Source organism: Lampetra fluviatilis, chromosome 8 (genome assembly GCF_964198595.1).
Source record: "Lampetra fluviatilis chromosome 8, kcLamFluv1.1, whole genome shotgun sequence".
NCBI classification, from domain to species: Eukaryota; Metazoa; Chordata; class Hyperoartia; order Petromyzontiformes; family Petromyzontidae; genus Lampetra; species Lampetra fluviatilis.
The window spans coordinates 12,829,892-12,845,024 of NC_136282.1; the positions used below are offsets into that span (position 1 = coordinate 12,829,892).

The 15,133-nt window shown below is 40.7% G+C and overlaps 1 protein-coding gene across 1 annotated transcript in view; it reads left to right on the forward strand.

Annotated features, from left to right (window-relative positions):
- CRY1 (cryptochrome circadian regulator 1) overlaps window positions 1-15,133 on the forward strand; it is a 31,116-nt gene that overhangs the window by 5,171 nt on the left and 10,812 nt on the right. The window contains exons 2-7 of the mRNA XM_078859194.1: window positions 5,436-5,544; window positions 7,038-7,180; window positions 9,963-10,147; window positions 10,545-10,633; window positions 12,368-12,508; window positions 13,432-13,743. Of these exons, the coding sequence (XP_078715320.1) occupies window positions 5,436-5,544; window positions 7,038-7,180; window positions 9,963-10,147; window positions 10,545-10,633; window positions 12,368-12,508; window positions 13,432-13,743 (979 nt within the window). The remainder of the gene's footprint in view (window positions 1-5,435; window positions 5,545-7,037; window positions 7,181-9,962; window positions 10,148-10,544; window positions 10,634-12,367; window positions 12,509-13,431; window positions 13,744-15,133) is intronic.

Here is a 15,133-nt window from a genome sequence, read left to right on the forward strand (position 1 = left end):
CAAACGTCGCTGACATCAGCCGTTGGCGCGGCCTCACCCCTCTCCACGTTAAATGTATGCTTAAATTCTATGACTGTACTGTATCTCAAAGCCTGTGTTGCAATTGTCGAGGTGCAATCATTTTAGAGAAATTAGTTTAAAGAAACACGTGGGTGGAAACATTTTTCGTTATAATCTGTTTATTTTACCCCACAGGTCTATTGTTGCATATATTTTGTTGACATACCAGTACGTTACAGTGATTCAAATAACTAACTTTGTACTTGGTCATCACTTGATGTAATTGACCTCCTATGAAATTTACTACTATAATGAGCCAAGTATGTCTGTGTGTCCCACGCGTGACGTCACTCCACGTAGGCCAGCCCCCATCATTAATGATCATGAGCGGGTGACGTCTTCCAAATGGACACCCCCCACCATTAATATTAATTAGCGGGTGACGTCACTCCACATTGAACAGCACCCCACATTAATAATCATCAAGAGGTGACGTCTTCCAAATGGACACCCCCTACCAGTAATATTAATTAGCGGGTGACGTCACTCCACATTGAACAGCCTCCCACATTAATAATCATGAAGAGGTGACGTCTTCCAAATGGACACCCCCCACCATTAATGTTAATTAGCGGGTGACGTCACTCCACATAGCGGGGGCGAGGCGCCTCCTCCCCCCTCCTCAGCGTCAATTTACAACCCTCACTACAAAGGCAGAACCCTCATGTCACGTGATCTCTGTAACACTATTGAGACATATAAGTAAAAAGGACGTCATGATGAACAAGGGATTATAATCTTTAAATGAAATAAATCTGTATCACCGCGCCCTTACAAATTGCACACGAATTGATGCAATGAATTTATCACGTAGCGGTCTGCTTTTCGCTTGCAAGTTTCAGATTTACTGAAATACACCCGTCCTTGGACGGGCAAAAGGCTAGTGTTGAATGTTTATTGAAGGATCATAATGCACTTGTTGCTCAATTTCGGTTTTGTACACATACTGTATGTGCATTGGGTGTAAAAAACTACGTAAACAATAAATGGAGAACATTACGAACATGAAAGGCTATTTTTAGGATCCCACGGTAGAATAATCACCACAGTCGCACCTTCTGTTAGCACGGTTGGCTACGTACGGTGCGAAATAATTTCTGCTTACAGTCGGTGAGCATGGATCCTGAATAGCTACCAAACCCATTTCATAATGTTCCGCTTAAGGATCTAGGGCAGTGATACGAAGCGCTGACCTACTTAACTGGGACCTCAACAAAACGGGCGTTTCTGAAGCATTTGCCATCTTGCAAAATAAATCCTGCCCGAGCTCATTATCGCCACCACCACAACATGCTTGACTTACCAGCACGATTATTTTTAAATGTTACATGTTACTGACCCTGTTTTCGTTCTCTGCAATGTTTATGTTTTTGTCTTTTTGTGTAGTTGCTGTGCTCACGCACCACAGATCTCCCGTGTAAAATAGCCGGGCAACTGGCTTATTGGGATCATCCATGTAAAAAATAAAATACACTAAAAAAAAACAACCAAACTCAAACATCATTTATGTGTGTTTGAAATTCCTATTTCCTGAAAGAGAATATTTAAAATGTGTTGTCTATGTCCCACAATGTTACACAAAATCATCCCCGCATTGACAAAGATGCACAATGTTCGTCTGTTTGTTTGATTAATGGTGTTCTTCATTAGCCTTGGTATTTATTTCATAGTACGTATTTGTAAGTTAAATTTGTAGTTAAATGCACATATACCAGTTCGTAAATTTTATAGTTAATTTATTATATTTGTTGTCAGCATACAACAGATGCGAGAAATAAAGTGGAACTTGAGAATCCTTATCAGAGCATAAAGGCAGATTGTCACTGAAATTAATTGAAGGGTGTTTTTCAAGTGTGTAAAATTCAGGTCTTATTCGAATGAGCGCCCTCTGCTGGGACTATCCGCTCCCTAAAGTAGTATACATCCTTATGGTTCAGTTCTCAGAGCTGAAGAGCCCCAGAAAACCACACACGTTCCGAGTTTTTTTGGGATGTCTGCTGAAAGGACGACAAAAACCATGCGTATGCATGTATTCTGTAATGATTTCCAACATGTATTTGTCCTTCAATTTACGATAATCATGGTAGTGCTCGTGCCAGGCCATAATGATCATATGCTTTGGGTCTCTCGGTAAAATCGCGTAGATAGATAAAAAATAAACAAAAAACTACGACATTTCGATCACAACACAAGCGACCGGCATCAGCTGATGTTTATCTACGTGACTTTACCGAAAGACCCAAAGAATATGCATTTCTGCAGTCATGAAAGCTTCAAATCAAGACATAATGATCATTTGCTGCAAAAATAAAAATATTCTGCGAATTACGAATGATCATAGCAATACTGCGTCATTATCCTGCTATGAATTTCACCACTCATGTGACAATTACCAGGACCCAAGCAGGTTATACCGAAATAATGCTTTGGAACTTAATTATAGTGTGTTGTAAAGTGGATGTTGGACTGATCTAATACACATAAAAACAATTATTAGTCATGCATTGTCATAACTAAAATTGGCAAAAACATTGTACAATTTGTCATACGCATGAAATTATTAAAATGAATAATAGTCCCTTTATTTTAAGTCACTGGGATTTTAACCTGCAGAGCTGACAAAGAAGAGTTCATTCATCACAGTAGAAAAGTTCTTGAGACAATGGACATCTATGCCCTATATATATTCTAATATATTAAGTTAAAATAGCATTCGATGCTTGTAAGTAATGCAGCAGCTTATTTCGCTATCACTATGTCCATATGGTTTCAATACAACATCACATAATACGGTCCGAGTTTCTGGGAAGTAGCAGAATGCAAAATCTGAATCTTTATCCTCGAAAAATCCGATGAGCTCTGAAGCTTTTTTCACAGATGTCCAGTAAAATGTGAACAGGCTTAATTAAATATAAATTGAAGCACATGCAAGTCAAAATAATGTTGCACATGTACAACCAAATTTTTATTCTCGTAATAAAAATATATTTGTATTATGCGGTATATATGCAATATATAATACACTAATATTTGTACTAATTGGTGTGCACAAGTTTCACAGAAACGGTTTATGAATAGTGAAGACTCGTGTGCTGGTTTTGATTTTAATTATATTTTTCTAGATAGATGACAATCATTTATAGAAGCAACTTGATTGTTTGGTTCTACTTAAAATACATTTTAATGCCATCCAGCCCTCTTTGTGCTAATTCTTTGCCACTCGAAATCCACAGCATAGCTTTAAACTACGTATAATTGCGCACATCTAAGCCAACACGTTGCTTCATTGACTGAGTAAACACTTGTGAAGTGATTTTTTGCGTTATAATAATATAAAAGCCAACTTCACTTAATTACTAAAAATCCAAATGTGTTACTTATTTTAGCAGCATGAGCCTACTTCCTCTCTTTATTTTTTCAAGAGGAATACACCCTTGAGTCATTGTAAGTGAAGCGCATTTATATTATTTGTATGCAGTGATGACTCATGATTCATTTTGTGATTTGCACAGTGCCATTGCAAATCTTTCTTCTGTATAGTACTTTAAAATGACAATGAAACATAATAATTGGAATATTAAAAAATACATATCGAGTGAATAACCAGCAATCAGTCTGTACTCATTTTTGTTTCTGACAAATTGTAATATGTTTGCCAAAATAGTTGTAGTTTATAAAATGAGAATGACAAATGGCTGTAAAATTAAAAGGTATGAGTCAGTGACAGGGTATGACCGAGAGATGGATGATTTTACTTTGGATTCAACAGCTTGGGTTAAGACATGGCCAGGCCTGCCCTAATCGCCTGTTTTTAAGCTGCTGCTCATAATGGTGTTAAAGAAGATGGTCACATTTACATTCGCGGCAAAGAATAAAAATGTTTAGGTACAGTACAATTAAACGTTAGCACTTATGACTCCAGCATGTTGTTGCTTATTCCCATGGCAGATGAGTTTTATCTTTTCAGTAAAGTACTAGATGTTGCCCTTGTGCATGTGTGTGTTTGTGCGTGAACAAAAATAAGTTTAATTTTCGATTTAAAGCTTTCGTGACTGCAGGGATTCATCTGCTTGGTTCTTTCGGTAAAGTCACGTAGAGGGGAAATAATAAAATAAAATAAATTGTATTATGTTTTATTTTTATTATTTTATTATTTCCCTTCTACGTGACTTTACCGAAAGAACCAAGAAGAAAAATAGGTTTGATTCATACTCTCGTGCACTCATCTGTTGGTGATATTTTTCATATAAGATATTAAAAAAACAGACAAGTCTGTCACAATGTAATTCTTCTGCTCATTGCAGACACATTTGCAAATGTCATGAAAAAGGTTTCATAATTGCTTAATCGTGTTTAATTGCATAGGATATGAACCTGCGACACATTTATTCAGAGCCTACATTTTCATGCATCTGAAATACATTTAAAATAAGTTGTTACATTTATATATTTAAAAAAATTACCAATGCTTTGCCTTCAGCTTTCGGACACCTGGTGTAATAGACGCATGCATCGGACGGTTGGAGAGAGGACCTTTATACGCAGGGGGTTGCTTTGATGCGCTGTTAATCTGTGTATGCCGGTTGCTCTGTGTGTGGTTCGTATAGCGAGTAGTAGTGGAGTGGTTATTGCGCTGCGCTACGAAACCAGTGACCCGGGTGCGATTTCCACTCACGGCCACTACCAGTAATGATTATTGAACTGGTTATTGGCCTCCCCTAGGTCGACTCGGCCTCAAATGAGTATCTGGTGTGGTGTGGTGTGTAAACATCACCACTTGAGATACAAAGGCGGCCTGGCTTGGTGCTGGTCACCCACCCCCTCGTGTGCCGTGTTGGACTTAATACGTGCTCGCTATCAGTACTTGCCCCAACAGTCTGTTAAGGCTATTCGGAGGATATTTGGTTCATATGGAACCTTGGAGCAGCCGGTGTCCCCGTGCTCACAGACTGTAAATTGTCTGTTAATACCCATCTCAAAATGAGTTCATCAGCTTGTCGGCAAACCAAAAAAAACCCCACATAGAATCCGGCGATGTGATAGAATGTTTTGTGGAAACAAAAATTGCAACCTTGTCTTTTTGTTTTTGAGCCGAATATTTATTTTGTTTTGCACACATGTACAGTATATCTATAGAACACCAAGGGTGAATAAAATGTTTAATTAAGCTATTTAAAACATTAAAACCCTCACTTAGTAGTCAGTATCAATTACCAATAATATAAATTCACCACATTATTAATGAAACAAAAAAGAGATGAAACTGAACGTTATTACAAGTGTGTATGAATGTTTTATATTTTGTCATATACTTTGTTTTCAACACCACTTAAATGTAAACAGGTATACTAACATGAAAAAAACCAATTTTGCAGATTCTTGCTTCAAAGTCTGGAAGACCTGGATGCCAGCCTTCACAAGCTCAACTCACGTCTGTTTGTGATTCGCGGGCAGCCTGCAGATGTCTTCCCACGCCTCTTCAAGGTTAGTGGCTGCTTCTGCTTGAATACCCTCATGCCAGAGGTCGCAAACGGGTTTTGATTCCTTAGCCGTACCCGTACCCGGCCGGGTACGGGTAGGGAACGGGATGAAGTCATGTTGCAGGCGCGGGTGGGTTGATTCTAGGAACTTGAATTGTGAGAAGAGACAAGACGTTGGGAAATGAGTGACAAACGGTTACTCACCAGTGACTCACGGTCTACCCGTACCCGGCCGCACCAGGGTCGCAAACGGGTACCCGTACCCGGCCGGGTACGGGTAGCCAGGTATCGGGTAGGGTACAGGTATCGGGTACCCGGTTGCGACCTCTGCCTCATGCACACTATAAATACAGGTAGTCCTCTACTTACGACAACCCCATCGTAAGTCAAAAATATCGTAAGTCGAAGATGGCCTAGCCCACCCAGGAGTCTTAAAGAATGGTGATAATTTATCAAAACAGAGAAATTTACAGTACCGTACTGTATAAACTATATACTGTATGTATTTATTAATTACAATACTGTATTACACAGTAAAATGTAAAGTAAAAAAACAAGGTAAATTCTTAGCCTACCTATTTAAACCAAATTTAATAGAAGTTTTTTCAGGAAACAATCCTATCTGCTATAAAAACTTTGAACATGCATTGAACGTATCGTATCGTGGTAACCCTTAAATGAAATCGCAAAAGCTACGTATCATACATGCATTGAACGTATTGTAATGTATCGTATTGTACTGTACTCACCAAGATCGTACCTCGTACGCTGCTGCGTTTGCCTGCCGCGCGAAATTTAAAATATTTTACAATTTTGTCGTATTGCTATCGCCATTATAAGATCTAAACATCGTAAGTCGGGGACTATCTGTACATGTAAATGAACTGTTGCCTCTGCATCTCACTCCAGTGGTTTAACTTGAAAAGCACGCGTTCTATTTAAATTATGCATAAGTTTATGTTAAACTGTACTAAAGGCAATATTGAAAACCAGTGTTTAATTACTGAGCTCTTATTTGGTGAAATAAAATAAACTTGTTTTCTTTGTCGGATGTTTTGGCATTAATATGTCAATTCATGGAAAAGTAGCATTATAAACATTGCAGTGTTATGAAGCATACATAGTAGGGCTTCACTTTGCCTTGCTAGCTAATAAATTTATGCTCATGATAAATGTTGATAATGTTGAACAACACGAAGTAATCCAAACATCCAATCAATTAATGAGTACTGGCCAGATGAAAATAATAACAAGTCCTCAAAAAATGTACAAACCTCCCTCCACCCAGAGCACCCCATTCACTCCTTGGCATCGGCATTTAATCTCTTCATCACTCGATATATTTCTGCGTCACCGGTAGACTGAAGTATACCCGTGACTCGTAGCCACAGACGTATACTGGATGTGGTGTGCCGGTAAACTCAGTAATTTGCTTTTACTGTAGGGAATTTATATTTACGCGTGAAAGTGACGTCTCTGTGGTGTTGGCATTGTCAGGAGTGGAGCATCAGCCGGCTCACGTTTGAGTACGACTCTGAGCCATTCGGGAAGGAGCGCGATGCGGCGATCAAGAAATTGGCATCGGAGGCAGGTGTGGAGGTGCTGGTGCGCATCTCCCACACACTCTACAACCTTGACAGGTAACCTGACACCCTGTGGAACTGGCACCGTTGATCCCATAGAGTGGTGGAAACTTTTAGAGTGATGTGTACAGCAACGCTTATTACTTGTGAACAACAAGGTTGCGTGTGGTTGCTTATGTGGCTGCAAATTTTGCATGCGCGTATATATTTTTTTAAGAAAGACAAACGGAGAGAGACAGATTAATAGACCATTCACGCATTTTACCTTGGCTTAAAATCATCTGCCTGTCCATGTATCTGAGATAGGGGGGCGGAGGGGGCGGGGATCATGATAACGCTCGTAAAGATTATGTTATAGAAATGACGGGTTATTATAAAGGTGTGTTGCCTTTAAGGACTCGCCCTAAAGTTGACTGAGCACATTTATCAAACGGTTGCCAACACATGTTGATTCATTCACTCATTGTTAATTACATTGGCCTCCTTGACCATCATTGCGTGATATCATACGTCATGGCTGGTGATGTCACACGCTGCTGATGATGGCGATGAGTAACTTGGCCCTAGCCAGGTCTGACTCAGATTACCTTGCCAGGGGGAACCCTCCGGGCAGGGAGACCAGGTCCAAGAAACCGAGGGAGGCCAGTCACTGATGTCATCATCAGCCATGATGTATCTTATCCATTGTTGGATGAAGTCCAATATAATGTCTCTGATATGTGTTTGTTGTCTGATCCGTTTGTTTCTTTTTCTGCCTCTCAGTGTAATTCCAAGTGTGCACCTCTCCATGCTTCTTTGATCACTGTGCAATATTTGCATATGTAACTTTTTTTATTAATTAATGTTAAGCTGAAATTAATAATTATTCTTAGCACAAAAACGTATGTTGAAAAACAGAACTGAACCATGGTTATGCGTGATTTGTCTGCCGTCTTAAAATACAATTAATGGTTTATGATTAATTATATTAAGTGAATTAAATATTGTTAGTGTAATATAACTATCATTTAATTTCATATTTTTATAATCAGGTGAGAACCCAGAGAGATAACACATTTTACAAGGGAAATGCAGGAGCAAGCGAATATGGTAAAAACATCTGCAAAACTAAAGAAATGGGTGTTACTAAATGTTAATTATGCCAAATAATAAAGTCTTACACATTTAGATGACCATTCTCTTTAAATCGTTGGCTTCCATATATTTTTCGATTTAAAGCTTTCGTGACTGCAGGGATTCATCTTCTTGGTTCTTTCGGTAAAGTCACGTAGAAGGGAAGTAATAAAATAATAAAAACAAAACGTAATAAAATAATATAATTCTCACGACGTTTCGGCCACAACGCAAGCAGCCGTCCTCATGTGAGGACGGCTGCATGCGTTGTGGCCGAATTATATTATTTTATTACGTTTTGTTTTTATTATTTTATTACTTCCCTTCTACGTGACTTTACCGAAAGAACCAAGAAGATGACTTCCATATACTGTTTGTTGATACATTATCTTATTAATATAATCATACAAAAGAATGCAAAATAAATTACGTTACCTTAAAATGTAAAGCAGAAATTATAAAAATCTATTGATACATTTAACGTGCTTTTAATTATCATTGAAATTATTAATATATCTCCATATGCATCTATATGCAACGCAAAAAAAAATGTGTTCACAAAGATGGCTGGGGTGCCTACCATTCATCAGTGGTCCCAATTCGGGGCTACAAAGCTCATTAACCTCCCCCCCCCCCATACCAAGGGGGGCTGCGAGGACCCCGTGCATCCTGCCACTTGACAGTCGCTTCCTGCGGCATGCGTTATCCGCGTGTCAATATCGCCTTTCGACAGTTTCGGCCCAGAAGGATCCGTGGGCAACTGCGCACTGCGACCTGTAGCCCTGGGAATCGTTCACGGCGCTCCCTGCAATCAACGTGCGCTGCCTCATGCCTTCCCTTCCAGACACTGATCAGGGGGTTCGCTCGCTAGATTGCCAGCAGCTCAGACGAGATCAGACCCATTAAGGGTGATACAGTTATGGGCATTTAAAGAAAGCCAAAAATCTATTTGCTTTTCTAAATACTTACCTAGGCTGTGTGTTTCATGCTGTTGGACGTAAGTTTTAAGCTTTTTGAGTGAGAATAAGACTTTAAAATGACTTCAGGGCACACTATGTTGATGTCACTGCGGTCTGATTGCTGTACATTTGAATGCAATGGCATTGTAGTGACATCATGAAATTATGTCTGAAAGTCGACTTTTATTCATGAGCTTAAAATGTATGTCGAGCAGCCTGGGACACAGCCTAGGTGCATAAACTACACAATGATAGCTGTTTGATTTTTGGGATGCATCTCACTTAAATAATATTAATTTGTGTTTGTTTAGATACTGTGTATACAAAATGTCATTATTTCGATGTTTGTACATTGAATTAAAAATAGTTAAATATATTGTCGAGATGAATTTATGCTTTGATTGCTCGGCATGGTGCCAGCTACTTTTTTTAATTGTATGGTTGTAGTTTAAAATGCAAATGGCTGGCTCTTGAGTCACAACGTTACAAATCATGTAATGTGTAAATCTGCTAATTTAAAACTTTACAGAGCTATGCACATTAATAACTTTTAAATCACATGCTTGTGTGCTTACTACAAACAAGGACCGTTGATTGTGTAATATTTGTTATCACCTTGGTAGTTGACCTGCCGAAATGCACAATAATCAAGCTCCTGCTGTATATCATATTTGGTTATCTCTGTGTGTGTGTGTGTTGGATAGCCAAGTTTATGATGTTTGGCACGCCTTCTATGAGTGGGATAATGGCCTTCCCACTGTCTACAGAATAATCGAGTTGAACGAAGGGCAGGCACCTCTCACATACAAGCGCTTCCAGGCGCTGGTGAGCCGCATGGAGCCACCCGAGAGGCCCGTGGGAACCATCACGAGCGAGGTGATGGGCCCCTGCCGCACTCCGCTCTGGGAGGACCACGACGAACGCTACGGGGTACCTTCCCTCGAGGAGCTCGGTGAGGAGTGGCGGCGTGGAGGCGGCGTTAAAACACGCGCAGCCGCGCGCGTGCATCCACTGTTGCTCCGCCCCTCACACACGTGGAGACCACTTGGAAAAATTAAATTGACTAGATATAGAAATCGACAGATATATTACGTTTTTGTTCTCTTATGCATAGCATCTACAGTTGTATCTGCCAATACCCAGGTCAACTGGCAGTGTAATTCAACTTGTCTATCGGCAATGTAAATCTGTATATGCTTCATATATGAGAATAATACTATGGCGAAATGAGGCAATTGTCATGGCCTGCAACAGTGGGCTTTATTAGAGAGAGCCGAAATAGTCAAGTAAATCGAGTGTAGAACTTTGTAAAAAAATTCACAACTTTAATAAACCCCTTCTTTGCACAGGTTTTGACACTGATGGCCTAACGACTGCCGTCTGGCAGGGAGGCGAGTCCGAGGCCCTGACCCGCTTGGACAGACACCTGGAGAGAAAGGTTTGTAGTTCACAAGAAATTGCGTTCACTTTCAGCTGAAACGTTTCTAATAAACATGCCGTCCACCGTCTAAGTTTTTCAGTCAAAGACCAACTTTTTGGGGCTTTTTGTTCTCTCCGATTGAGGTGCTGGGGTGAGTTGTTTTTTTAGCCATGCGCATTCTCTCGTTTGCTCATGTTCTTATGAGCCATTCTCCTGCGAGCATTTATACGCAGTTTTCCACACTTGTTACTTGCTTGTGCAATGCCTGTAAGACATTACGTGCATTTTACTCCTCTAAACCACCTTTAACATTTCATTGACAAATGTTTAATGTTGTGCTGAAGATAACGGTATCCACTGAATGCCTTCACTAAAACGCAGACCACAAGGTGAGCGGCGATAAAATTCACCGACAATACGCTTCAGTTATGTTTTTTTATTTCCCGTGTTGTGTTCGTGAAATGAAAGAAAGAAAAATTTTCATTGATATTTTTTTTACTTTCACTGGTGTGCAACCATCACAACCAGCTACCAACACTTGTGTTGAATTTCCAGTAATTTGTCTGGAGAAAGACAGAGGGAATAGACTGAGCAAACAGTGGCCACTGGGAACCCAGACTGAGCCTCTGCCCTGCGGTTGGTGGGCCACCATAATAAGTAATTTGCACATGCATAGTGCGTGTATGTGTGTGTCTGTGTGTTGTACCCTTGTGTACCCTTATGGGGAGCGGTAGTGCAACGGTTAGCACGCTGCGCTAGGAACCCAATGACCCGAGTTAGATTCCCACTCATGGCCCAACACCAGTGACGATTATGTGAATCGGTCCTGGGCCTCCCCCATATCGACTTGGACTCAAATGAGTGTCTGTTGCGATGTGCAAACATCGTCACTGATAAGACAAAGGCGGCATGGAATGGTGCTGGCCACCCACCCCCTTGTGTGTCGTGCCGGCCTTTATAGGTGCTCGCTAATGGTACTTGCCCCAATAGTCTGTTAAGGCTATATGGAAGATATTTATCTTTTGTACCATTGTGTGTGCATGTTTGAATCTGTGCATGCGTGTATCTGCGTGCATGCGTATTTATGCATGTGTGAACTATGTGGGTGCTCAGCCTATTGCTCGAATGCTACTGGGGAACTATTATTAAATGATTTTGCAGACCAAAGATACCATGCAATTGTAAGAGGAAATTAATATGTTTATGTGCTGGTTGGTGCGTGTTTATTAGAAACGTCATAATAAAGAAGTGGAAACTATTTTGCCGATGTCTGCACGTGGAATACTGTACTGAAGAGAAAAATACTCGAGAAACTAAAAAATATCCCGTAAATTTTTACGTTTACTGTTCTTAAATTACATTTACTTCTAAAAATGTAGGTTAGGAAGCACATTGTCTACTGTAACAAGTGATTTGCATAACTGTGTGAAATGCATAATATAGCCTACTGTACATAAAATGTATTTGTGGACATTCATATATGTATACCCTACAAGGGATATACATTGAGGTTTAAGTCTGGTAGGCTTAGTTTTTCGTTAAAATCAGTATGTGTGATAGAGCCTCGAAACGATCTTTGGCTTAAAGGTAATGGCAAAAAATGCCTATGAACATTATCTTATTACTACCACAAGATACACATTTTGGTCACATTGGTTGACCATTGTTCATTACAGATGCATTCAGTTATGTTGGATCTTAGCATGCCCATTATCTGTACCCACACTGTGTGCTGTTTGCGCGCTGTGACAGGCATGGGTGGCAAACTTTGAGCGCCCAAGGATGAACGCCAATTCGCTGTTGGCGAGCCCCACGGGACTCAGCCCATACCTGCGGTTTGGCTGCCTTTCCTGCCGACTTTTTCACTACAAGCTCACAGAGCTCTACAAGAAGGTAGAGTCAATTATTTGTGCACGTGAACTTGTTACCATACACACACCCACCAATCATTATCTTCGCCATCAGCGATGATCAATACACCACTGGACGAAGGCCTCTCCAAGCCATCACTGTCGCCCACAGTCCTGCAATGCAAAAATCTATCTAGCTACTTGCACGGTACATGTCCTCTCCAATGTGTTCCCTTCTTTGGCTGCCACTTTGTCATTATTCTCGACCACTGGCCATTGTCCCTCAATAGCGATATGTCCTGCCGATGCCAACTTATTTTATTGATAAAAAAATTACGTCTTTATCTCCATCATTTGACCGCCTTTGCCAGTACCAAAATATAAGAATAGGGTTTTTCCCCTTTTTTGTGGTTTGAGACGAGGCTTAAAAGAAAGCTGTCTCTGGTGTGGACCAATCCGTTTCAAGGACAATGGATATATTATCCGTGTGTTTTTTGTTTGCATTCTGACCACAAGTATTGTGGTTAATACAGACATGATTCCTTGTAAAAAGGTTTAAGTTTTGTTGCCAGAAAAAAGGGGAAACCCATATTCTTATAAAATGATGTCTTTTAATTTGCGTATGTTGTAAAATTAATGTGTTATCTTCGTGTTTAATTTCAAGCCTGCATCTTTCCATTTGTCTTTGTGTACTTTTTAAATTTTGTTTCCATTTCCTATTAAAATTTTCTTAATAAATATGTCATAGCAGGTAATATACACGGAGTAAAATGCACCACTTTTGTACGATATTTCATATTCAAAGCTATATATTTAAGCTTTATACTTTTAATATTTTTTCTTTCGCACTTGTAATAATTTTTGCTCGTGGACTGCTAAAGCAAAGCCTGGCCAGGCTCGGCAGTCTTAGTCCTTTTTGAATCCTCCTCGTGAGACAGAATAATAGTGGTGCCATTTTTGTCACAGGTGAAGAAGAACAGCTCTCCACCACTTTCGCTGTACGGCCAGCTCCTGTGGAGGGAATTCTTCTACACAGCCGCCACCAACAACCCCAAGTTCGACCGCATGGAAGGGAACCCCATCTGTGTCCAGATCCCCTGGGACCGCAACCCTGAGGCCCTTGCCAAGTGGGCGGAGGGCCGTACAGGCTACCCCTGGATAGATGCCATCATGACACAGTTACGGCAGGAGGGCTGGATCCATCACCTGGCACGGCACGCAGTCGCCTGCTTCCTGACGCGCGGGGACCTCTGGGTATCCTGGGAGGAGGGCATGAAGGTCAGTTGACGACTCATCCGCCAAGCTACCTGCACACATGCACACACAAAGGCATAGCTCCTCCATGTAGCCTACCTCGACTCTAAGGGTAGGTGCTGTTAGTGAGCACCTACGAAGGCCAGTGGCACTGCGCACAATTGAGCGGTGTGGCCAGCATGACACCCCGGCTGCTTTTGTCTCCCCAGTGCTGCTGTTACACACTGCACTAGGTACGTGTTTAAGACTAAGTAGAAATAGGGGAGGCCCAGAATTGGTTCTGATATCACTCGCCACTAATGTTACTCAGGTTGCTCGGTTCATAGTACAGTGCTCAAACCGCTACACCACTCCGGCACTCACGCCCACTATATGTGAGCACACAGCCCTGTACGCCTGCCCATCATTTGTTTCGTAGTCTTTCTTTTTGTATAAACTCCTATTGTATATTCCATAGTAGAGTGGTGGATCTGGCTTTCAATGGTCAACGTACTGCGCTATGAACTCGGCGACCTGCCAGTGTTCATAGAGGCCATGACTAATCTCATAATCCTGAATTCCCCCCCACCCCTGAGCAGCAAGGTGAAGTATTTTCAAACAACTATTGGAGGAGGCCTTCGCCCAGGGATACATTAACACAATGCAATGAATTATAATTATATTGCATGATTTGGCCAAGTGGCACAGTTGTTTTTTGCACAACCGGCCGTTGGAAGGTTGGGAGTTAAAATTATAATGGTGGGTTGGCTCATTGGTTTGTGCCTTCATGGTCATTGAGTACTACTTGTTGAGAAATCAACAGGGGTTATCTTTATTTTTTGGCAAGGTTAGCGTCTCGATAAGCTGTGACTTCTTGTCTCGTTGTCTGTTAAAAACTCTTAACAGATAAGTGGAAATCCTTTAAATCTAGAATTAAGGGGTTATCCTATGGGTATTTTATGCTCATCTTCCATTTTTATTTCCACCACTGGTACTGCTATGTTAACAGGAGGTGAGCACCATGCCACAGTTATTTGAGTCTTTCACCTTTTCTCACCGATTGTAATGTGGAGGCAAGGTGGAATAGTATATATTTACCGAACAATGTTGACCCTGAGATATAGTTTAGAGGAGGCTCCCTGGGCAAGGAAAAATAACACCCATTAGCTATTGCTTCAGTAGATTTAATAGATAACAAAATAGTATGGTTAGACTAGAGTTTCATTAGATTTTCAGCCAAACTTAAGATCGGAGGGTGGTCTGGTGATGTGGTGTCCAGTACCCTCTTAAAGTAAAAAAAAAGTTTGATTTTACACTCAAACAATATTGGGTGGCTTTCAACTTGTGATTGCAGCCCTGAGCCAGTGCTCTATTCGTATCGTGGCGATGAGTACAATAAGAATAGCCACTGTTGACTTCCAAAAAAGAGGTACTC